Below are 23,569 nucleotides of genomic sequence, written 5' to 3' on the forward strand. Positions count from 1 at the left end.
AATGTGGAATTTCCTTGAATTCTTGTACAAAACAGTGAAGGAGAGATATTCAGGCGAGTTTTGGCCTTGGGTATACACAGAAGAAATTATTGTTGGAGCTCTCGAGGTTCGAAAATTTATGCCCTAGGTCGAAAGTGGCACAGTTGCCAGTGTAGCTAGCGGATCAGACCCTTCCTTTCTTCCTTCCTCAGAGAGCAAGAGCACCTTGCAGAGCACTTCACAATACCAACCTATGTAGCACAACGCACGCATAGAGCAGGCATAGCGATCAATACGACATGCATCCATAGTCATCAACAGAGGCCTGACTCTCTCGGTTCTTCTATAATGCGTTGCGCTTGAAAACTTCTGAGTACTACCACAACAAAAAGAACAGGTGGAAGTGGCAAGGCATAGATACTATTGATTCTTTCCGCTGTACCGCAATTGGTTGGATAGCAAGGGGCGAACTCAGTACTAGGAATCGAACTAAATGAAGATGCCAAGTGATCATTCAGTCTGTATTACATGATGTATGAGATTTAAGAACATGCTTCTTAAGAAAAAAATAATTATTACAAGAACATGTATCATGTCAATCGACACATTGTTCTACAATTGGAAGGAAAGTGGGGATCTGAGGTTGAACTTGGTAGATTTCGGCACGCTTCGGTAGAAGCACTGAGTCCACGAATCCCTGCCATTGTGGCGGGACGTCGGATTGAGCCCGAGACATCATCGCAACCGCCATTTATTTTGAACCACATCACTCTTCAGCGTATATTATCATCACTTGAGCCGCAGAAAATATGGACCCAGCAAGACAAGCTATGATATACGGGCGTAAGTCACCCCCGCACCGCGACATCACATCTCCTAGACGCGATCCAAACACCAGGATCTCGAAGCCCAATCAGCCCACACGGCCCAACAACACCAAACCGGCTGCTGCGAGCAGGAAATACCAGACCGAAGATGAGCAGGCGCGGCAGTTCGTAGCCGACGAAGACAAGTTCGTGCTGAAGCAAGCCAAGAAGAAGGCCGACATCCGCGTGCGAGAAGGCCGAGCCAAGCCCATTGACCTCCTTGCTTTCAACCTCCGATACGTCGACACGGATCGGGATGTCTTTGACGACGACGATGCCGACGTCGAAATCGACGTACCTGCGCCGGATGCCGTAATCGAGAGCCTTGACGAAACCCAACTGGACGAGCTCGATGGCGACATCACCCCATACCACACGCTCGAGACAAACAGCAGGAACAGGGAATACTGGACTGCGCTGCGAGCACTATGCTTGGACAGGAGACAGAAGCTCAAGCCCATGGCGCCTGAGGAACGTGCAGTCAGCTCTGTCGGGGCCGATGTCGATAAGATCCTGGGGCCCAAGAATCTAGAGCAGCTCGAAAAACTCGAAGGTCAGATCAGGGCCAAACTATTGTCGGATGAGGCCGTGGATACGGACTACTGGGGTCAACTCCTCAAGAGCTTGACCATTTTCAAAGCCAAGGCCAAGCTCAAAAACGTCTACAAGGAAATCAAGGAGGCCAGGGTGCAGCGACTCCAAGAACGGAATCCAGACAAGGCCAGAGCGCTCGCCGTATCCAAATTAGAGGTGACGGTAAGCGAGAAATGTGTGGGTGTGCCTGCACAATCTGTTTCGACGTCCAAGGCCAGCGCAGCGATCATCCCAACTGTTCAGGCCAACTTAAGCGCGAGCGGGAGCAGTGCGGCACCGGGAACTGCAAGATTCTCCTCGGCTGGAAATGAGGACTTCTCGCAAGCAACCAAGGCATTGTACGAGCGAGAGGTTGCCCGGGGCATCAGCGAGAACGAAGAGATCTTCACTGCAGAGGAGACGGTTCTGAGTACGGCCAAGCCTCAATGGGCCGACAAGTATCGACCCAGAAAGCCGCGATACTTCAATCGCGTGCAGATGGGGTACGAGTGGAACAAGTACAACCAGACACATTATGACCACGACAACCCCCCACCCAAGGTAGTACAGGGCTACAAGTTCAACATCTTCTATCCCGACCTCATCGACAAGACAAAGGCCCCTACGTTCAAGATCATCCGGGAGCATGGCCGACGGAGGGGCGAGTCCTTTGCTCCAGCGGGCGAGGAGGACACCTGCCTGATCCGCTTTGTTGCAGGTCCACCCTACGAGGATATTGCCTTCCGCATCGTCGACCGCGAGTGGGACTACAGCGCAAAGAAGGACCGTGGCTTTAAGAGTAGCTTTGACAAGGTATGTTGGCTAATTTTATCCCCCGATGTGTGCCCTTACATGTGTTTCACGTGGCTGGGGCACCCCTACTTTGACAGATGAAGGGTAGAACATAGGCCGCTTGTCTCCGCGTCTTACTTGCTAGAGCTCTTTGCGGATAGTCTCCAAGCCATCTCCTGTACAACCGCTTGACGCCCGGGTCCTATCTTTCGCTTTGGGGCCCCCAACTCACCTCATGTCCCTATCACCCTAGAAGACACCTGAGCTAATCTCCCACAATTTGGCAGGGTATCCTCCAACTGCACTTCCAGTTCAAGAAGGTGAGCGATTCCTCGGCACCGTCCATTCCCTGTGTTCGATCATGTAGCTGGAGCTGACAGATTACGTACAGATTTATTACCGAAAGTAGTGCTGGCGGCCCTCTATTAAGCCGGCATTCGAAGAGAAGTAAGCGACGAATAATCAGGGTGGTTCGCCTGCTGGAGTTCATGTTCAGTTATAATTAGAATGGATGTCCACTACTAGTTGAGGATATGCCAGCTTCGTCTGCTGGCGGAAATCACCGTTACCCTTTTCGTCACTGGCATCAGCCTGCAGCTCTATCTGTGATCGTCCTAAGTTTCTGGCGACTAGTCCTGATTCGCCCTATGCTTGTGCCACCTTGCTCAGGGAGCCGCTGCCTCACTTTCCTGGGCCGCTATCATATCAGATACAACGTCTCATTGCATAACCGAGAGGGCCTGCTGGGCTAATATCGGCAACCCTTGAAGCTTTAGGCGGTCAACTTGAAGATTTCTATTGGTTGAATCCTGGACTTTTCTGTTGACAAGCCTTTACTCTAACAGCGGCGCCATAGTCGGGCAATCCACCATGATGAGCAGCTGCCTGAGGCACCAAGACATGACCAAGTCACGTTGACTCTTGATATCTGCTTGACGTGCTTCAAAAATGCGTGGGATGCAAGGAAAGCAGTCATTGAGCACTGCCATGTTTCAGCATGCCCGATTCCTCGCGAAGACCCTCAAATCTCTCTTTTCTGGATGCCAGGTCAATCCCCTTACCGCTTCCCGCCTCTATTATGAAAAGGTGCAGAGTGATCTTCAATCAAAGCAGGCCCGTCAGCTGTCATTTCCCGGGACGAGCTCTGTATCAGATGTAGTAGGGCTGCAAAGGGGACTCAGGACGGCGTCATAGCAGCAATTGATTGGTTGGTGTTGGCGAGTGGAAGTGACATGCAAGCAACCGCAAGCGGGCTTGTGTAATGACTTGCAGCTTGGGGAGCGGGACCTAGTTACAATAGCCTTGTGGAGAATGGAGCCCGCTATCTCTTACCGCTCCCATCACAAAAACCGGAAGTCTGTCACTTCTGATGTTCTGTGTGGGTTACCGTGGAACACCGTCGGCGGCCGGAGGGGGCGTTGAGGCTCGTACTCACACAAAAGACACAAGGAACAATCTCCCCGATGTACAATACATGGCGTGCCCCATCTTGGCCACACAGAAAACGCGCTGTCGTTTGCACAAGGAAACACATAGGCATGCAAATGTGCCTGTGGAATACATACATTAGCTCTCTCTCACACACACACACACACACACACACATACACACATACACACACATACAGGTGGATACACAAGCAAAGCCCGCTGCACGCTTGCTGCATGCTGCATGATACCACCCAGGCAGTCGTGGTCAGCAGCAAAAGTGTGGATATGGAAATGGGCTAGTGAGCTCGTCCCAAAAGGCACTGTAAAATGCGTTGGCAGGTTGCTCATGGGTGCCCGGCGGGGTTTTCTTTTCTTTTCTGGCCCTGGTCCAGATTGATCGCCTCTCCTGCATGCAAGTGTGTAAGGTACTTCCGATACATCTGAATCTGTCTAAGCCAACCCCTGTTCCTTCCCCCACGACCCCTGTTCTTGCCCGCCCGGGGTAATAACTCCCTCCCTTACCTTTTTGCACTCTTGATCCACTTGAAATCTGATCATTTCTTGCATGCATGCATGGTGTGTTAGGTGTTAGTTGGATCCTTGCCAGAGTCTTGAGGCTTCTTAATCTCAATTCTCAAGCACGGGTCTTGTTCCAATCTGTCTCGAAACAGCATCCCAAACCAGGCCATTGAACCTCAAGACACCGAAGACCGCATTGTTTCCTCGTAGCCTTTTGTTGTTAGCTACTTAGAGCGGACCGGCCGCTCTGAATCTAGGTATTGCCTTGTCTTCAAGTCATTACTCGGTCCTTACATAGACATAGACATAGACAATCTTGTTGATCTCTCTCTTCACCCCTCCAAGCCCTCCCCCAACCCTCCCCGTTCTAAGAGTTGCCATTGTCTTTTCCCTGGACCCGTCGTTGTTTCCTCCCACCAACAACGAGACACTTGGGTTCCGACGCGGCAGCAGCTTCCATACGAAACCTCCTCTGGTCGTGGCTTCCACCCGGGATGCTACCATCATTCTGCGACGGCTTGCCCGTCAACTTCGCTACTCCGGACTCTACCTCCAACCCCAGACGGGCTTGCACGACGCAATCAACAACAGACAGCTCGGGAGAATATTCTCAGATCAACGGCTTCTACACGCCATCGCCGACGTTGCAAGTCGCTGAAACAGCCCACCCGCCTCCGCAACCCCAGCAGCATCACCAGCAGCAGCAGCCGTCGTCTCATAGTTACCCGCTCCCGCATATCCACTCGGCGTCTTCGTCCCAGGGCATGTGGCCCACACCACCGGCCACTGCTTGTGAAGACTTTGACGACTACACCTATCAAGGATCGCCAGCCAGTGCCTCCTGCGGCATTCCCGTGGTCAACTGTTCTGCTCGATCCTCTGCCACCAGTCCCAGAAGCTGGTCATCCCCAGACACACACCACTCGAGCTACCCACGGCCTTGGAAGGCACAAGAGCTGCCTCCCTTCGGTATGTGCCTCAACACGATCCCCTCTGACGACCGTTACCACCAGCAAATGCTAGCATCGCCCTACGGCCACCACTCATACCTGGCTAACAGCATCGACCCGGATTCCATTATGAGCCAGGAGGCACCACCTATGACTCCAGATCATCCCGAGTCTGCTTTGTCCCCTCGCAGTGGATCATCACCGGGAAAAAACGAATTCAACATGCCCTATAGATTCGATGAGGACGAAATTTCTCCCCCGCCGCACCAAGGGGAGGGAGAGTGCGGATCTGAGGCAGATGATGCGAACAAGGTGGATGAACCCTACGCCCAACTCATCTACAAGGCGTTTATGAGCAGAGAGCGGCATGCTATGACGCTACAGCAGATCTACGCGTGGTTCCGAGAGAACACAGACAAGGCCAAGGCGGAGAACAAGGGCTGGCAAAACAGCATACGCCACAACTTGAGCATGAACCAAGTAAGTTCTGTTGTGTAGTTTGACACTAACCTGTCGATCCCTCCAATAAACTGACACTAGAGAATAGGCATTCGTCAAACGAGACAGGAGACCAAGCGCCAGCGATGCTACGACGGAGTCTGGCGAGCCCAAAAAGTCGACGGAGTGGGTTCTTGAGGATTGGGCAGTGCGTGACGGAGTCCAAAGCACCACACGCTACCGCAAGCCGAATCCCAGTCGGCGGGGAGGCTCCGGCTCGCACTCACGCCATCATCGAGACTACCAGCCTTCAGCACGAGCAACATCGGGTCGCAAAGGAGGGCTTACAGCAAGCAAGACAAAGGCGGCTGCCACTCGTCAAGCTATGCGGAACAAGCACATGTACAGCGGGGCGAGTTCGCATTTCCCTAGTAGTCACTACTACCCGCGAAACCACGATGCAGAGTATGCTGGCTCAGTTAAGGACGAGCCAGCCACGCCTCCGGATGCGTCTGTGGGTGACATTCTGTTTGCCGAACCCCTTTCGACGAACGCCGCTATCCCAGCCACCAACCCGGGATACTACTACAGCCACGCACACGGTCACGCACACGGTCAAGGTCACGGCCACCACGCTCACCAACATCCTCATGCTCAGCAGCCACACCACCACTCACAGCCGTACACCCTGGAAAATGTCACCGGCGTCTATGACCATCCGCCTGCACCATCGGGTCCGGGACGCAACCAGTACATGCTCTTTGCAGACAGTCATGACGCGGCACCAGAGTCGTCTGTCCGTGTCAACAGCATCAACTACAGCTGGGGCAATAGCGATGGGGGCGCACCATACCAGTCCTAATCAGTCAGGGCCCGTCTGATTGGCCCGGACAGACCTGACAGGCCGTCCCCGGTCGCACTGCAGGCTTTGAGGCTTGTATTGGGATGATGTGGGGGACACCACAGACCAAACACGAGGCAGTCCTTGCTGGTATTGGTGGGAGTGCCAAAAAGGGAAACCTGGCTTGCCTAGCACGCCTAATCAACTCATGGCATGAAACGGTGAAAAGCAGCGGGAGGGCCGAGTGCCGGTTGGTGGTGGACTGCCGTCACGAACCTCTTCCCTCTTGTATTTTGACTTTCTAATCATTTTGCACTTGCACTGTCTGGCGTTACCAATGGAACGGATCTAATAGGGGGCAACGGCCGGCATCACGCACCACGCCTACGTTTATTGAACGGAGCATAGCGCAACATGCTGCCGACCCATCACCATTTACACTGAGTGGGAACATCTTTGATGGCCATTTTTGCTGGATGACCAGGTCGAAAGAGAAGCAGCAGGGGCCGATGCCGGGGCCCTCGACGCACGGCTTTTGCCTGTTCCGGGTTGCTCTAGTCGAATCCTCTACCCGGCTCAAGCACGTCCTCCGCAGCATGGTACCCTGCACCACTCATTATGAGTGATCAACTGCGCGCTGTCAACCTGGTCACATCTCTGTTTTCTCGAACGATGAGCGGTGCGATGGTCGTGTCGAATCTCGGCCGTGGAGATCTGAAATCGATCTCCCATCGGAGTTTAACATCGGCCAATCCGACGTTCCATCATTTTTCACATCTACCTGAGATGCGATAACCAACTTTGGCATCCCAGCAAACGGCCGCCTGCTGCATCTTCCTCAATGCGATGGTGGATCTACGTTTGCCACTTTTCCCAAACACTCTCACACATTGCGCACACTTGCATTTCGGTTTGCAGATTTGATTTGTCTGTTTTCAAGGCGCACAATAGACCAATGGACGGTGACCGGATCACCCCCCCTTCCCCCCCCCGTCCGTCATAATTGAAACAACCCAAGATACCCCAAAAGGCTGGAAGACACTCGCTTGTTACACGATATCCAAAAGATTTGGGAGGACACTCGCTTGATTTCACTCGCTTGATTATTTCCTTGTTCTTTTTTCCTTCGTACTCGTTTTGTGCATGGCTTTTGTATTACGCTGATCGCGTTTTGGGTTTATTGTTCGTTCAAGAAGATCTTCTGTGCCTTGTATTGTGTCATGTCACCTCTCTGCATTTAATCACATTGCATGCGATATTCATCGAGGAGACAAGAAATAAAACCGGGTTAGAAGAAGTGTATGTGTGTGTGTGTGTGTGTGTTGGTAGGAAGTACGGGATCAATGTTGGGCACTCGAGATAAGATTATAATGGGATATTACATGGATTATTATTACAGATGAGCAAGCATCGGGGGAAGCGGGCAGGACATAGGCATTGCATGAGGCTTCTAGGTCTTGACGCAGTCAGGGAGTCGGAGGGCCGGGGGGGCATTTAGCGCTCTTCAACTAATTATTGTCATATCTATCACAATTTTTTCTGTTTACGCGCCGCAGCCCAATAGTCACCTTTGTGAGGGCGATTGCATCATAATTATCATCCACTTCTTCTCCTCAACAAGTCGCTGAAATGTCTACGTTGGTGTTCTATTTCTGTTCAATGTGCTACCATCATCCATTCTTCCCCCCTCTGCGTCCGTCACGCATCCCTTTCATATCGGCTTCTTGTCATGTCATTGGCGAAAACAAGTCTACGGCCGCCAGCGACACCATTTTATGTTTTATGGCAGGGGTTGGACCGTACCGAATGCTCGGGTCGTTGGCGTGTGCCGCCCAAACTTTTTCGACCCATCTTTCTCTTGGCCGCGTCTACAATACCGTACGCTAGATACCCCAAACCCAAAAGTGGGTTTGTCCATAGTACTGCCAGCTCGTTCAGGCCTTACGTCGGACAGGCTCAGCCCCTACTACTCATCTCACCTTTTGGGGGAGGGAGGAAGGGGGGGTGGTGGGGGCTAAAAGTCCCGGGCGACGAACGAGCAGGGTTTCAACGAGATGGGGTCGTTCTGTCTGGAAAGAGTTCTGACGACAGAGGTCTTCAGTAACGTGATGTGGAATGGCGGATGAGGAATTGACATGTCGATCCAATGCGCTAGGGTTGGCGGATATTGTGCGGTTATACCGCGTTCACGATCATGCACTAGCTATCGAAGGGCACACCTTGACGCGGCAATTGGCCTACTGAACCTGCATATCAAGCGATTTTGAACCACCCCAACACGACGTGGACAGCAGGTCAAACGAATGACTTGCATGCATTCGTGACGTCCTGTGCCATGGTCTGAAACAAGTTCACGTCTCTCATATCGTCGAGGCCGTTTATTCTACTCGTTGTCAAGTAAAGCTCGACTTCTAGAGACGAAGTAAGGGAAGAAAAGTGTGCAGAGTGTTGGTGTAAAAATACATAATGGGGCGCCATCGTATCGTTGCGTGGCTCGGTCCTGCCGAGGAACAGGGGCATCCCTTCGAGACCGGCAGCGCCTTACTGCGACAAAAACCAACCAACGAGTTCATAACCGGGTTTCTCTCCTCTCTGCAGATTCGTCTATTCCGAAGTTGCCCCGGACACGGTCTTGAGAACAGCCACCCGTGGGACTCGGGATATGAATAATGACGTTGGTGGGTTGGAATATGTCCAATCCGCGGAGCTAGCCCGTTGTCCAATTAATGTTCATAAGCCCAGGATAACAACACCCTGGGAGCTTGGCATCTGCTCGCGAACGAGGAAAAGTCGACTCTGTGTGACATGTCGTTCGCCATCCCACGCCCCTGATCAGTCAGCTGTCGTGTATCGGCCTTTCTGTCAACTGCGATGTGACACTGTGGTGTCGACCGAGCTCGGGAAGCTGGTATTGAAAGTGGGAAGCTCGGCGATTGGAGCGCAGGTCCGGGTTTAGCCATTATGTAGTAGGCGACTCGATGACTTGCGGTCAACGTGCTGGCGTCGCGGTGAAGACCCTACCAACCTGTCGCTCGACGAAAGACAGGATGGTACGGAGTAAGTCTCCAGCCAATGAAACCCCGCGCAGTACAAAATAGTGTGTATAGTGTGTATAGTGTATAGTATACTCTTGACGCAAAATGCCGTTCCTGCCGTCAAGATTGGGGGTCGAAATGGTGGAACTTGACTAGCACTTATTTTGGCACTAATGCGGGGCGAAAATAGTAACAAGCACCGCCGTTGAGCACGCGTTTGACAGCTGTCGTTGAAAATGGAAATCGGGGTGAGACATTTTGACATCTGTCACAAGGGGGGTGGAGGAGGGGGCTGTGTACACGTACATACGTAGCAAGCCACCATCTCCATGACCAATGCCTACTGTAGGAATAGCCCAGTCAGGAGGCCAGAAGGAGTTGTACAGTCTTGCGGTCTGGTCGAGTGACACTGATGACAGGCGGTTCTTGGCTGCGTGGAGAGCCGGGCCTTTTTTGCCGACTTGGTTGTGCTTCAACTGCATGTGCGAAGTTCGCGATCGACGGGTACCAACGGGTACCTGTAGGTGGGAATGCGTCTTGACAGCGGTATAGCTGCACTTTGCACCTTAGGCGACTTGCTGGGGCTGTTGTCGGGACCCCAGAATCATTACGAACAACCGAACCAGTCGGGGAAAGTCCGCCATATGTGACAGGTTCGATTTCCCATCAATACCAATTCAGAAAGCCGCGCAATCTGGATATTGAAATCGTACGATTCCAAACCGAAAAAGGATGGGCATTATGCGTAATCTAGATATCCCATCTAGATGCGAAGTTCGAGCCAGGATTAATCTTTTGCAACCCGGTAGCTGGAATTATCGGATCTGGGGCGCTTCCGCGGGCGCAGATGGTTTGCGGGAAATTTTTCATTTCTCGACGTTGGTAGCCACGTACATTCAAGACCAGTCTGCTTGGACGAGAAGGCCGACCAATTGTGCGCCAGCTGAGCTTTCCTTGTCATCTCTAGCTTCAAGACAAGTTTGATGATCAACTGAATTCGGGTTTTTCGCTTCGGCTCCCATCTGAGATGCGGCCGTAGTCTTGAAATGAGTGACTGTTGGAATACAGCGAGCGCAGTCCTGGCTACCCCTGCTGTGACTTGCGTGACGTCCAAGACAAGATCGGCCCAAGTACCTACCTCATGGATCACACGCTAGGACCCCTGTCTGTATACGAGGTTCATTGACACACCAACGCGTTTAAGCACATCATAAAAGAGCCTCCGAATCAGAAACTGTGCACCTCTGGAAGCGCGTGGCCGTTCTGTACGTCCTCCACTCTCTCCCATGAGTAGCAGCATAGTATACACCAGAGCCGGCCGGGGCGCCGAGTGGTGCTAATAATGGCCCCAATAGCCCCCCTGAGCACTTTGCGTGGCGCTTTCAGACTGCACTCATTCGAGCCTTTCGGTAGGCGTGAGGACAGCTGGTCTAATGTAGGGTTGCGAACGTACTTCAGCCTGGACGTTGGCGATTTCGTGACCCCATGAAGAGGCGTCGGCGGACGGGGCATTGCATTGTATCATCACGAACGGTTAAATCGAAAACTGATATGTGATCCGCCCAGACAAACCCTTGACCATAGTTGCTTCGCGCAGAATATACTATCCTGGGGTTTGGACAAATGCGAAGACAACACGAAGCCAGTAAAATCCACATCTGCAGGTGTTCGAACGGGCCCGGTCTAGCCTTTCTTTCACCCCCGTCGTGGGGTTTTGCGAAGCTGAGAACATCACGACTACCCGCGCGTTTACAGTGATCAAGGCTAGGGACCCTGTTTAGCTACCGCCATGGCGAGTAAAGACGATTAAGCGCAAACGGTTGAAACCCCCCTGCTTTGATCGGCAACAGCCCCCGCTCCCTTCCTTGCAGAACATCGTCAAGTTTGTTACGATGGGTGAGTTCGTACGGTCCCAGCCATGCCCATAGTTATGCCTCCAATCCGACGTGCTGGACCAGTGTGGACCAGCAATCCATAGTGGGACGCAATTAATGTGATCAGGAGCACACATGGCAGTGATTGGCAACTTCTGCTGGAAAATTGTTACCCGCTATGTTCCGAACTCAATGATAACTTGCACGATGCACTGAGCCACCACGGCGCTGGGAATTAGTAGGTGCCAAGGAGTGCCAGGAAGTGCCAGGAAGGAACTCCTGATAGCCAACTGCACATGTAGAATCATGGGCAGGTGAAGCGACACCTGAAAACCAAGGACCAGGAAAAGACAGCCGAGCTCCGCCAATCGTGTAAAATTCCCTGGCCGGCATCTCGTGGCGTGCTGGGGTCCCCCTTACCGTCCCGATCGTCGTTTTGGTCGTCTCGTCCTTGGAAAAAAACCAACTCGTCATATTATCCCTTAATTGGTTGTGGGACCTCAACTCCATGTGTTGCTCATTTCTTCCTCGTTCCTTGTTCACGTCTGGTGCCGAAGGTTTTGTTGCCCGGGCCGACCTAGTGATATGTATCTGCCCGAGGAAGGCGAGAACAGCACCCCTGAATTCTAACTCTCAAACACATACCACCTTGGCGGTAGATTTTCTCGTACTCATTCATGAGGGACTTCACCGCCAAGTGTAAATACGGAGAAGCGAGATTCTGGTGGTTTGTTGTTCTTGATGAAAGTCGCCGCGCCACCGTACAGCTTCCATCGGTCTGGAAAATCCTCCGTTCTGAAGGCAACCCTGGTGTCATGTTTCTCCGACTACCACTGCAGACGCAACAGGACCAAGCCAGCCGCCTGATGGGAAAAGCCATCTGCACACACTGTGCTCGAGTCATAGAAACAGTGTAGTCAAGCCGACGAGTGTGTACCTGCATCTCTTGCCCCTTTATCATGATGTGTTCGCGGCTTATTGCATCATATCGTATGACGAAGCTGTTGCTGCTGTTGTCCTTGGTGACAAGTCTATTCAGAGACTAATTGAGTCCTGCGAGAAGCGAGATGAAGACTTCAAGTCACTGTCAAGGGACTCTGAACAAGCTTACCATGACGCATGATAGGAGATGATAACTTTGCTGACCGCTGAAGGGCGGATAATGTCGACACCCACGTGGCAATTACTCCGGATACTGCACGACGCTCCACTGAACGAAGAATGAGAGATCATATCCTCGCCTCGCCCAAGCATCTAGTGTCATCCAGACACACTGCACGTACCGCTGCCTAATTACCCCGTGCAACGCAGGACTGGTCTCATTAGGAGCCATGAAGACGGGGCGGCAGTCAGTTCCGAGTGTCGGTCACCTTTCACGAGTGCAACAACAACTTTTACGTCGTGTTCAACCAAGGAGACGAGGGAGAAGGCACTGACCATGGCCCGGGTTTTCTTCAAACACGCCCTCTACAGCACGATCTGACATTGCGTTATCAGGATTCCACGAACGTGGACTGGGATCAATATGTTGGGTGCGTTACAGGGAACGTTGACGCAACAAGACCATGGATCAACACTAGTTACATTCCCTTCAACGATAATAGTCATCATACTGGTTGAACTCCTCCTTTACACCAATGATGTGATGAACTACGCAGGTAGGCAGGTCAAATGTCGCCTGACGCAACGTCCGCAGCATCTTTGTTTATGCAAGGGGGGGAGGCAAGGGTAAGAAAATAGCCATGTAATCCCGGTACTGCAGCAAAGCAGAAGCTGTGGGTTCATTCTGCACCATCCATTTCATTCGATGGCTTCCCTAGGTTCGCGGCGCCAGAACTGAGGCCATGCGCGTAGGAGACGGTTCATTTGGCGGCAATGGACAGATCTGGTACGACTTGCTTGCAGCCAGTAGTACCCCATCGGCCCGCATTTCTCGGTATCGGCGGGCTGTGGAACTGCAAAATATCAGACTTGATACTTTGACCGTCTGTTGTAGCGCGGCTTCTTTGACGCCGGTGACTGTTTCGATAAGCTGGGGGGTAGAATCGCCTAAAATACTGCGGTCAGGTGGTCGGTGAGCATCACCGTCATTGGTAAGCTGGCATGAGGCGAATCATAATGCACTCGGCAGAACGGGTATTCTAGTTTAGAACAACAATGATTCACATAGAATAAGCGGAGGTTCACTTCCTCTCGCCAATGTGGCATCGTGGAATAAGCTTCATGTCACTGTCCTTTCCCTTTACAGCGCCAGTGATAATCCTCACACAGAAATCCACTGATGCCAGTGAGAGACGACATCAAATCCGTGCTCTCAGTTGTAGCCAGGACCAAATCTATGAGAACCTAGTTGCGAAACCCATCATATTTCTCGGATCAGATGGAAGCAGCCAAGCATTTCCTTGATATGACTCCACATCTCATGATGGTGTGCGCGCTGCCACTAGTTTGTTCTTCGCTAAGATGGCGATCAGAGAAGGTGAATGGGGGCAACTTCGGAATGAAAACAAAAGCAGCATATGGCAGCCCACCGGTGTCCCATCGTAGATGTGTCAAAATAGTGTGATGTTTCCCGTCTTCAAAACTTTCTCTTCTTCTTGGCAGGCCCAGCGGCAGCTTTGCGTTCTAGTTCCTTCTGGAGTTCATTGCGCTTTCGCTCGGCTTTCTGCTCAGCAGCCTCCGGCATCTCTTGCTGTTCTGTTGACGCTTCTGCATGCCGGCGCTTATCATGCTGGACCTTCTTTCCAGTGCCCCCAAGCTTCCGTCCGGCGACCTTCTCCGGGCTGGCGGTCATCGGATCAGGCGACGCTGATGTCCCCATGGGAGGCTCTGGGGTCGACCGTGGTCTCCCACCAATCTTGCCAAGCCCGCGTTTCCTCCGTGTCGGAAGGTCTTTCGATGGTGTTGGAGATTTGGCCACTGATGGCTCATCATCCTCAGACTCAGTGGCAGTATCCCCGTCAGCCGGCTTCTGCGGCAGTGTCACAGGGGAGGATAACTCTGCCGGAGAGATAGTCGGCTCGTTCCGTCGACCACCAATGGCACCGAGTCGTTTGATCGGCTTCTTGATAGGGGTCATCTTACGCGGCGGGTCGTCCGATTCTGACGCAGTGTCGCCATCGACAGCAGCATCATCATACTTAGAGTACTGGCCTTCTGAGACACATAGGGCGGAAGCCTTGTTCATCTCCAACGTCACTAGCCGTGATTTCTTCTGCTGTTGTGATGGAGTAGGGTGGCTGTCCGGGATCACAGATGGCTCATCCTCGTCTGTCGTGCTGTCGTTGCCTTTCGTTGTATTACCCCGTTTATTTCTGGCAGCTGCCAAATGTGGTGGTGTATCTTGGACCTGAAAATCGTCATCATCATCGTCTGCGGTGTGCCTTGTGTCCTGTGACGGTGGATTGGTAGGACCTTTTGCCGTCTCCACGAGTCGTTCACGTTGAACACAGATGGCCGGGTTGCCGCCGAGTGTGGTCCACCAATCATTCAGACTATCAGAAGCCTTGATTTCTTGGTCTGTACCATGGATAGGCCCAGGCCCGCCAAAGACGTCGTGGATCAGGGATGACAGATCTCCTGCTGCTTCTACGTCCGCCATGATGGTGGTCCTCCAACTAGACTCGTTGAACGGAGCAAGCCCTTTAACCTTGTCCTCAGCGGCAGCTCGGGTAGCCTTTCGCTTCCCGGTGAGAGAGTTGAACACATTCTCGAGGCCGGTTCCTGTGTTCTCAAGCTTATCCACCAACTTGGCAATGACGGCATCTTTGTCTTTGAGGTTGGCGATGAGAGCTTCCACCTCACGACTCCAATGGCGCTGCGCTTGGATTAAAGGGAGTACAAGCTCCGAGGTCAACGAGGTAGTTGGGCATTTTGAGAGTTGCACCGGCCACTTCAGAGGTTCCAGATCAGCCGGCAGGGTGCAGGTAATGAGAAGATCGAGGCGGCCTTCCTCGTTCTTTGTGGACGGGGCTGATAGCCTCAGACTGGTCTGATGGTGGTCTGATGAGGTTGGATCAAATGCCGACTTGACTTTGGCGAGTAGCATATCCATCTGGTCGCTACCCTCACTCAGATCGATGCTGGTGTCATTCTGGAGGCTCCGCAATAGGATAGCTCTCCGATCCATCGTCTCGACCCACACATTGGCTAGGTCAGTCACATAGAGCGTGTAGGACGAAGGGCCAAAAAGTGGTGAGACGAGCAAGGTGGGAACATCGCTAGAGAACGCCGGGAGCGGCTGCCACCTGAGTTTTACCATTTCGAATGTGTATAGTCAAGATGAGTGGTGGGTGGTGCTTGGGGGTGCTTCGGAACGTGTGGTGTATGTGTAGCGTACGCCCTCATCTGGACTTGCCTGGTTCTACTGGCACAAATGGGGTGGGCCAAGCACACCAGCAGGAGGATTTTGAGGCGCTGGTCAACCTGTCGTTGAGAAATTACGGTACAGTACTTGGCTCAATCTCGCAGAGGACTGCAGTCTGATGAAGCTTGCCGGTGCCTTTGGTGGAAGGCCGGATCTACAAGAGCTGGACCGCTGCAGGAGAGCGAGAGGGTTCGAGGCGGGCACCTCGAATTAAGGCGTCCTTGGGGGTCAGAACGGCCTAATCGGTACGTGGCAGTCACGCGAAAAGCCCAAGGCGGCAAGGTATTGGGTTCATTCAGTAGCAGTATCACCTCGCCATGTGGTGATCCCAAGTTGGAGAGTTTAGAGTGCTGCAGGGTGCCTTGTTGTTCGGGCATTTGACATGACAGGACGCGGTGGAGCAGGCAGACGCGACGATGTGGCACGCAACCGCACGCTTGTCAGACGCTGTCACTCAAGCAGTTGCCCCACCTAGGATGCTGTGGCTAGGCACTGCAAAATGTCGGTAATTTTGAGCCCAATCAGTTCGAGTGATGGAGATGGTGCGTAAGAACAAGGAGGACAGTCCACATCAAGGCAAAACCCTCCATGATCATGACCTTAATTTGTCAAAGTTAAGGTCCATTCCGACGTTTGGAGTGAGCGCAAGGGGAACCACCTTGAGAACGGAGGAGTCGTATCCCGCTAGAGGCATACTGAGCCACGCATGCGATTAAGCAATTTCCCAGTCAGACAACTGCAAGACATAACGAGACACCTCCCTTCTTAGAATGGTATATCTGTGGGATCGCAATGATAAAAGTACCTCAAATATATCTCCCCGTGACCTCAGGTCACTATTTCCACAATATATGTATAATTTGTGATGCTCATGTCGGCCCAGTTTCAAGACGTTGGAAATTAGGCGTTGCCTTCTCTATGTCGCCAGGCACTTGATGTCACTTACACTGCCACAGTGAAATCCCTCCTCTCAGATGCAATTGTACCGTCCTCCCTGCCACTAATTTAGTCTCATCTGAGGCTATTCTGTATCTGGACGCGATGACTGCAATTAGAATGGCCTTTGCAACGGCTTCTCCCATGGCTCCCTCCACCCTTTGATCAACTAAACAGAGTCATCTCGCAGCTTCCTGAAAACAAAGTAAAGTATCTTCCGTGCAAGCACAAACTGTGGCTCTGACATTGTCAGAAGAGCTCCTTCGCAAAGTGCTTCATGAATATACTCCTTGTTGCAGCGTTCTCTAGACTGTCGGTATCGTTTCTGTCAAAATAACTCACTTCATGTTACCTTTCTCCGTCCAAAACCATGTAGGCAGAGTGGCAGACATACAACTGGGGTAACAATATAGCATCGTACCAGCCCAGTATTCCTGTGATCACTGGCTTATTGGCGATGTTTGCCAAGGAATATCGCTACTGAAATCCCTGAGACAGAGGGAGATTGTCCTTCCTCAATAATCCGATGTCCCCCACCCCTTGCAGTATGTTCTGATATTTCGTCGGTTTTCTTCCAGATTGCCCCCTTTTCGTCCTGAGCCAATGCCTCCGTGGCGAGGGGCTGGGTGTAGACCTTTTCCTCCACCTCGTAGCCCAGTTTAAGCAATTGAACTTGTTCCATATTGCAGCTGGAGGTACAATTTCGCCAGTCCTTCTGCTAATATTTTCTTCAGTTCCCGAGAGATTTTCTCTTCTTCCTTCATCTCATCGTCCCTGTTGGCTGTTTGTGAGAACTGGAAACGTTCAAGAGCGTACTTAGGGCCTCCAAATCCATTACAAGCTTCGATTTCCACTTGCATACAGATTCTACCAGAATGTGAGAGATAGACAAAAAGAAGCCCGTGGTCAAACACAGGGAATGGGAGATGCTAGAATAAGTGCTTCTTGACCCAGGTTCTCGTTTTGTGTTGATATCTTGCTACCGAGCTGGACCAATGCCGAAATTATACACGCAGTTCTCGCCAACTGTCGTCTGTTTGGTGGAGTATTGACTGTCCCTGTCTGATATCCTGAATCATCCGGTTACCGCGACTCTTACACGTACCTGTTAATTGATAACTTCGCGAGCCCTTGAATTTCGCAAGAATATGGTCCACTGATATAGACGGTCCCTTAGTTTCCAGAGCAATTCTAGACGGCTGACTTCCTCATCATCGGGTGTTACCGCATCGCGCGGTAAAAACTGGTCTATTGACAGCACCCTGACATGAGAATAGCGTAAGGGGATATGTCCAGAGTTCTCCTGCGTCGGAAGATCAACTTCCTGGTTTTCAGAATTGTCCCAAATTGTCGTGGGTCGAGCGAAGTCGATAGCATCATCAATCTTGCTTTGACCTGCAGTTTCCACACCGGTCGCTTGCACCCCATTTTGTAGCGATGTATCGCTGCTGGAGTCTTGCTTCGCCTTCCTGATCGCAGCCTTGATCCGCTGGGCAGTAGCTCTGGCTTTCTCCTCGTTCTTTTCACGGCAACCGAGACACTGCTCCCTCCAAACCTTCAAAAGCTTGCACTTCTTGCACATCTCTCTCACTTTCCACTCCTGTAGTGCCTCAATGGACTCGCGACCGACGTAGATCCGGTAGACGCAGCGCTGACACAGACGCTTCCAAGAGAGATGGGGCCACTCGCGTGACATTTCGACCTGCTCCTCGGAGAACTTTTGGACCAGGAGCACCCGGAAGCAGCCATAGCAGGCATACTTTGGAATCTCCAGAGCCGGACGGCGGGCTGAAGCTGGCCGTAAGACAATGGCCGGATTCTTCTTAGCCATTTCTGTCGTGAACCTGTATTTGTCGTGCAGTGGGCACTGCTGGGGGTCCACATTGGACTGGAAGTGTTTCGAAGTTGCAGCTAGCATGATCGAGTCTCTATAGGAGAGCGTATCAAATATGCACTTCTGTATGCCATGTGGTAGTCTTTGTAGAGGGGATGAGGGGCTCTTGTTCTTCCCTTCGTCTTCGTCCCAACACATCCAGCCTCTCTTCGTCCAGTCGTAATCGTCTGGCGAATCTGGATTCCAGCATCGTTCCTGTTCGATGTGAAATTGGCGACACTTGGAGCAATAGTAGAAATATTCGTTTCCTTTCCGTACGGGGATAGCATGCGAGTGCGGGTAAAGTCGATGCTCCGCACCACAGTCCCAGCAATATCGATCGTACCGAGCTCCAATTAGGTTCGGAGAGTTCTTCCCATGCGGTCCTTTCCGTTGGGTGTTTCCAAAAGAGTCCTTAGAAAGAAGGCGGTCGCAGCAGAAGCAGACCAATCTGTCCCAGTTTTGCGGAAAGTGCTCAGCCCTCACGAGGAAGTCCCGCTTTGTGGTGGTCGGTAGGCGATCGAGATTGAGGTTGTCGTAAAACCAGTGATTGGTAATTTTCAAGAATAGAGCGCTTCTGAAGTCGAGAATCCCCCAGATTTCATAGTGAATGTCATAAGGCAGCGATTGGAGTCTTGATGGTCCATCAACTGTCGGGCGAGAGGGCTCGATTTCAGAAGGGCTACTGGTCCCCTCGTTGGGGGTAACCTGGACGTAATGTCTACCTTTAATCATCGTCTTCCACCTAAGACACACGTAGAGAGTCGGGCGAGGAAACACGGTCCTAAAATCTAGTGACGTTGAGGAATTTTGTACCCATTTTTGAATTTCAACTCACCCGCGTTAAAGTTTCTTGTTCTCTGGACCCGACACTGCATAAGGATTCATCTTGAATACAATTTCTTGACCATAGAGAGAGGTATGAACGCGGTCATCGAATGCATTATGATGACTCAAGCTTGCTGTTTCATAAGCTGCTAGGTCACTAGTGACATCCACGTCTGCCCTGGCCAACAGGACAACGGATGTACAGTCCCCTCAGTATTTCCGTGCTGCCAGGATTATGGGAGCCGTACGGAATCAACCCTACTTTTGCGTTCACACCTTGATTTGCCCTGGCGACTGAGAACACTGCTAGCGAGCTTAGAGTTTTCTCTCAATTGGAACAGTTGACATCTAAGCGCATGGATCTAGGCGTCTTCACGTGAACAGCATGGATTTTCGACTGAATGCTGAGAGAGTATGTACATGTTTTCATCATCGCTGGATCTTATGAAATCAAGTGTCTACCGCAGTAAATGTTGCAGAATGGTGCATACCTCTGACTGGCCAGACTTGCTATATATCGTTATCGCGACGTGATCAAGGAGGAGACATAGAATGGCGTGCACACCCGCAAACTCGTAACAGTCCCTTATTGTAAGACCAATATCACTCATCTAGATCATTCAGGCTAAATAAAGCCATACGCCCGCTCTAAATAACCAGGGTATTTAGCATATTTAAAAAAGAACCCCATTCTATGATACTAAACCAGACATTGTCGAGCCACCGCTGAGAAATGGTAATATATTGCTGATACTGGCCTCGTGCCGGCCAAGACCCAGTCTTATCTAGCAACCATATCACGGGCTTATTGTCATATCCCGCCCGAGAACCCTCCGCTTCGACCCGGCATCCCCATCCCCACACCGGCGTCCATCTCCAGACCTTTGATGGACTGCTGCCAATCTTGCCAGTTGAAGTCTTCTTCCATGTTCACGTCGCCATCGTCGACCGCTGGCAGATTGGCAGTGACGTCTGCACTGCTCGTCCCCCACGTATGGGACCACAGCCAAGGCGGCGGATTGTCGTCGACGAACGAGTTCATACCAGCCGACGTGGCTGGTGTCGTCGACTGTGGCAGGGGCGTTTGCGACACAGGTTGAGTAGTGGGCAAGCTGTCTCTGGGAAACGGAATGCCACCCTTGTTTGCCACGGGGCTGCCTTGGGTCGGCATCATACGCATGTCTGGTTGTGGTTGTGATATTCCACCGGAGAGTCCATTTTCAAAGATGACTTGCCTCGCTAGCTCGGTGGATTCATCTGGGTAAACTAATGACCAGAAGTCTTGCGGATTGAAGGTTTGCTGGGACATAGCGTCCGTCATGTAGTCCATAACCTGCTGCGACTGCGCCACCGAGATTTGCTGGTTAGCCTGTGGTAGGTGCGGATTGGATGCCGCGGAACCGTTTGGCACCTCGTCATCGACGCACCCATCATGGGGCGGGTTTTCAGGGTATGGCACCCCTACAAGTTTGCGCCATTCTTCTTGAGCAAGCTGGATGCTCACGGCGGCCGGCATGTTGTGAAAATTGGGATTGGGTGTCTTTGCCCTCTCAATTCTGTCAAGCCGTTTGGCAGCTTCCGGCTCGCCACGTAAACGTGCGATCTCTTCCTCGCGATGCAATTTTGCCTTCATCATAAGTTTGCGGATAGGTAACAGCACAGCTCTATGCTGTGTTTGGATAAGTCGGGCCTTCTCAGACGGTTCTGGATCTTGGAAGGTGGCACTGAGTGCCCTCCAAGCTCGCTCGACTGCCGCCGACCACGGTCGACGGCATACCTCCAGTAGTAGGAAGGCAACAGCATGCCATTGTGTGTATGTTTGGAACAGCCAACGGTACTGCTTGCACCGGTTGTCGCTATTCAGAAGTTTGTTGTACTCAACGACTTCGGTTGAGGACGTGAAAAGTCGATCCCTAACCTCCTCAGACACTGAGGGCCCCTGACCGGGGGAATGGGGAAAAAGAATGGGCTGGTAAATGATGAGACTCATTTTTGCCATAATGAGTCGGGCGATGGCAGCCGCGACCCAGTTAAGCAAGTCACCTTCTTGGTCAGTGAAGGGTTTGAGGTACTTTTGCTCAACACGGTCGTAAATATCGATAAGCAGATCCTCCCGCTCTTTCAAGGTCAACTGGGTATCCTTGGGGCACGGAGCCATGGCGTTGGATGCCGAGTGCAATCGTCGTGCAAGTGTGCAAATTTCGTAACGAATAAGACAGAATGTCAGATCGGTGGCGTCAGCCCTCTCACGGGGAAACTCCTTCATGTCTGGACTGATATCGGAATCATTCACATTCAGCGGAAACTGGGTATCATATGTTTGTTCCGCAATCGTCAAATCGGTGCCCTGGTCCTCGGCCGACCTCAGATCCAGAATGCATACCGCCCACCATAAACGGCGGCGCATTTCAATATCAAATGGCGATAAATCAGCGAAGTGGGTGCCCTCGCGGTGTATGCCGAGCGAGTGGCTGATACGAATCAGGAGGCCGGTCAGGGTCCATGAGAAACGGGTGTCGTCATAACGTCGGACTAAAACTAGGAAAATGGTGAAAGCCTGTACGACGACAAGCTCCGAGGTATTCAGGAAGTTGGCTTTGGCAAGAGCTTGCTCGGTTGCGAACCGGTACTGGCGAATCAAATGCGACTTCTCGGCACCAAAGTTTATCTTCACCTGTTAAACTAGTCAGGATCATGCTGTTAGCGACGGATCTTGGAGACCTTACCTCGTCGTCCTCCATTGACGTGATGGCTGCATAATATATTGAGAACATCAAGGCCTCCAATCCAGGCGCGATGTTATTCATATCACTCCTTAATTTGCGAATGATAACGTTCATTGTCGGAACGTGTAGAATCTTGACAACGGGATCAACATTCTCTGTATACACCTGCCAAATAAAGGGGATCTGCGACGGAAGTGGATGAAGCTTGCGCAAGTCGACATCGCAGGATCTGTAACCAAAAATGAACGCATGGTGGTCTAGTGATTGATTTTTGTCGGACTGGACTGTATCCGGAGAGCTGCCCTCGTCGTCCGAGTCTTCCGAGTTTTCGTCCGTCAATTGTTGAGTCTCAGCTCGCAGTTGATTGAGCTGCGCAGGTCAGTGTTGGTGCAACGGATCTCAGAGAAAGCTCAAAGGTGCTTACTTCATCATTCATCTTGGACCAAAATGCACTGCTCACGTAGCGGGTCTTGCCGTTATCGTTGAGCACGAGGCGGCCAAACTCTTTATTTACCTCCTTCAACGGGCTTGTTAACGGACCCCAACTCGTGTTGCCGGTGCCGGAACCTCTGAGCAAGCGTCCTGGCTCGGGCGACCGAGACGGGGGGTAATTGGAAGAGATCGCGGCAGCCTCCTTGCGTCTCTCCCGCTCGTGTACATTTTCTGTTGTGTCTTCGGGTGAATCCGCGGCGCTGGAAGGGTTTCGTTCGACCTCGATCTGACCGCTAAGCTCATCGACAATGCCCTCGAGCTTCCGTAGTCGCTTCATCAACTCGATCTCGCGTTCGCTCGTCTGTTTCGGCGGGGCGTTGGGGTCTTTAGGGCGAGGTCGTCGCGGTGCCCGACCCGGCGCCGGAAAGATGCAGGATATGTGAGCCTTGCGACAGTTGCCACATGGCATTTGTTTGTCGCATCGCACCTGTCCGGGTTTAGTACTTGCCACCACTCCTAAACTGTACATAGCGACAGAATAAAAGCCATGTCTTGGGGGAGTCTGCGCCCCGCACTCACCACCCCGAGCTACGAAACGGAAGCAAATCAAAGGTCCCCCGGGTGTTGCTCACCTTGCGTCTGCGACACGTTACGCAGGATCGGGGATTCAAGACTGAAGACGGCTGGGTATCAGGGTCGATCACCGTCACTCCTGACATGGAATGAGCTGCGGAATGGGCGGAGGCGCCTGTCGAGCTCGCTGCTGCAACGACATGGTCGCGATGGTCCCGCGGGGTCGAAATGACCGTAGATGAGGGAGAATCGAAGTTGGTGCGGCTACTGGGTGATGCGCCGGCCGACATCATAACCGGAGTCGAGGTGCCACCGCGAGACACCATTGTCGTGGTGGGGGAGGTAGTGGTCTGAGAGTTGGACAATATCATCCGAGAGCCCCCGATTGCTTGATCCGAACTTTGTACAGGCCTACGAACCTGGGGATCCTCGTCTGTTTTCTCCGTCCCTAGTAGGGGATCAAGGACAGTGGACATTCAGCAAGTCGACAACAGTAGATACCAAATTGTGTTGCTGATTGAGCTTGTGACGTAGAAAG

The 23,569-nt window shown here is 52.1% G+C and overlaps 5 protein-coding genes across 5 annotated transcripts; 2 read left to right on the top strand and 3 right to left on the bottom strand.

The window, feature by feature from the left end:
* Nucleotides 1–664: 664 nt before the first annotated feature.
* BCR38DRAFT_448623 (mid region of cactin-domain-containing protein) lies at nt 665–2,801 on the top strand. The gene is made up of 3 exons (XM_040861237.1): nt 665–2,231; nt 2,498–2,530; nt 2,602–2,801. The coding sequence occupies exons 1-3, from the start codon at nt 789–791 to the stop codon at nt 2,617–2,619; spliced, it is 1,494 nt and encodes a 497-aa protein (XP_040710904.1). The 5' UTR covers nt 665–788; the 3' UTR covers nt 2,620–2,801.
* A 1,852-nt stretch (nt 2,802–4,653) lies between these two features.
* On the top strand, nt 4,654–6,409 carry BCR38DRAFT_489776 (uncharacterized protein; the record flags this gene model as incomplete). The annotated part of the gene is made up of 2 exons (XM_040864437.1): nt 4,654–5,589; nt 5,657–6,409. The coding sequence occupies 2 exons, from the start codon at nt 4,654–4,656 to the stop codon at nt 6,407–6,409; spliced, it is 1,689 nt and encodes a 562-aa protein (XP_040710905.1).
* A 7,011-nt stretch (nt 6,410–13,420) lies between these two features.
* On the bottom strand, nt 13,421–15,558 carry BCR38DRAFT_468913 (XRCC4-like factor-domain-containing protein; the record flags this gene model as incomplete). Its single annotated transcript, XM_040862792.1, has 2 exons — nt 13,421–14,361; nt 14,497–15,558. 2 exons carry the CDS (start codon nt 15,556–15,558, stop codon nt 13,876–13,878), a joined length of 1,548 nt encoding a protein of 515 aa, XP_040710906.1. The 3' UTR covers nt 13,421–13,875.
* A 2,149-nt stretch (nt 15,559–17,707) lies between these two features.
* Nucleotides 17,708–19,207, bottom strand: BCR38DRAFT_413692 (uncharacterized protein; the record flags this gene model as incomplete). Its single annotated transcript, XM_040858856.1, has 1 exon — nt 17,708–19,207. The coding sequence occupies one exon, from the start codon at nt 19,205–19,207 to the stop codon at nt 17,708–17,710; it is 1,500 nt and encodes a 499-aa protein (XP_040710907.1).
* Nucleotides 19,208–19,972: 765 nt separating this feature from the next.
* Nucleotides 19,973–23,320, bottom strand: BCR38DRAFT_80269 (fungal-specific transcription factor domain-containing protein). Its single transcript, XM_040865663.1, has 3 exons — nt 22,451–23,320; nt 22,027–22,395; nt 19,973–21,974 (listed from the first exon to the last, which is right to left on the bottom strand). Exons 1-3 carry the CDS (start codon nt 22,985–22,987, stop codon nt 20,112–20,114), a joined length of 2,769 nt encoding a protein of 922 aa, XP_040710908.1. The 5' UTR covers nt 22,988–23,320; the 3' UTR covers nt 19,973–20,111.
* Nucleotides 23,321–23,569: the final 249 nt, after the last annotated feature.

This window comes from Pseudomassariella vexata, assembly GCF_002105095.1.
Source record: "Pseudomassariella vexata strain CBS 129021 chromosome Unknown BCR38scaffold_18, whole genome shotgun sequence".
NCBI lineage: Eukaryota > Fungi > Ascomycota > Sordariomycetes > Amphisphaeriales > Pseudomassariaceae > Pseudomassariella > Pseudomassariella vexata.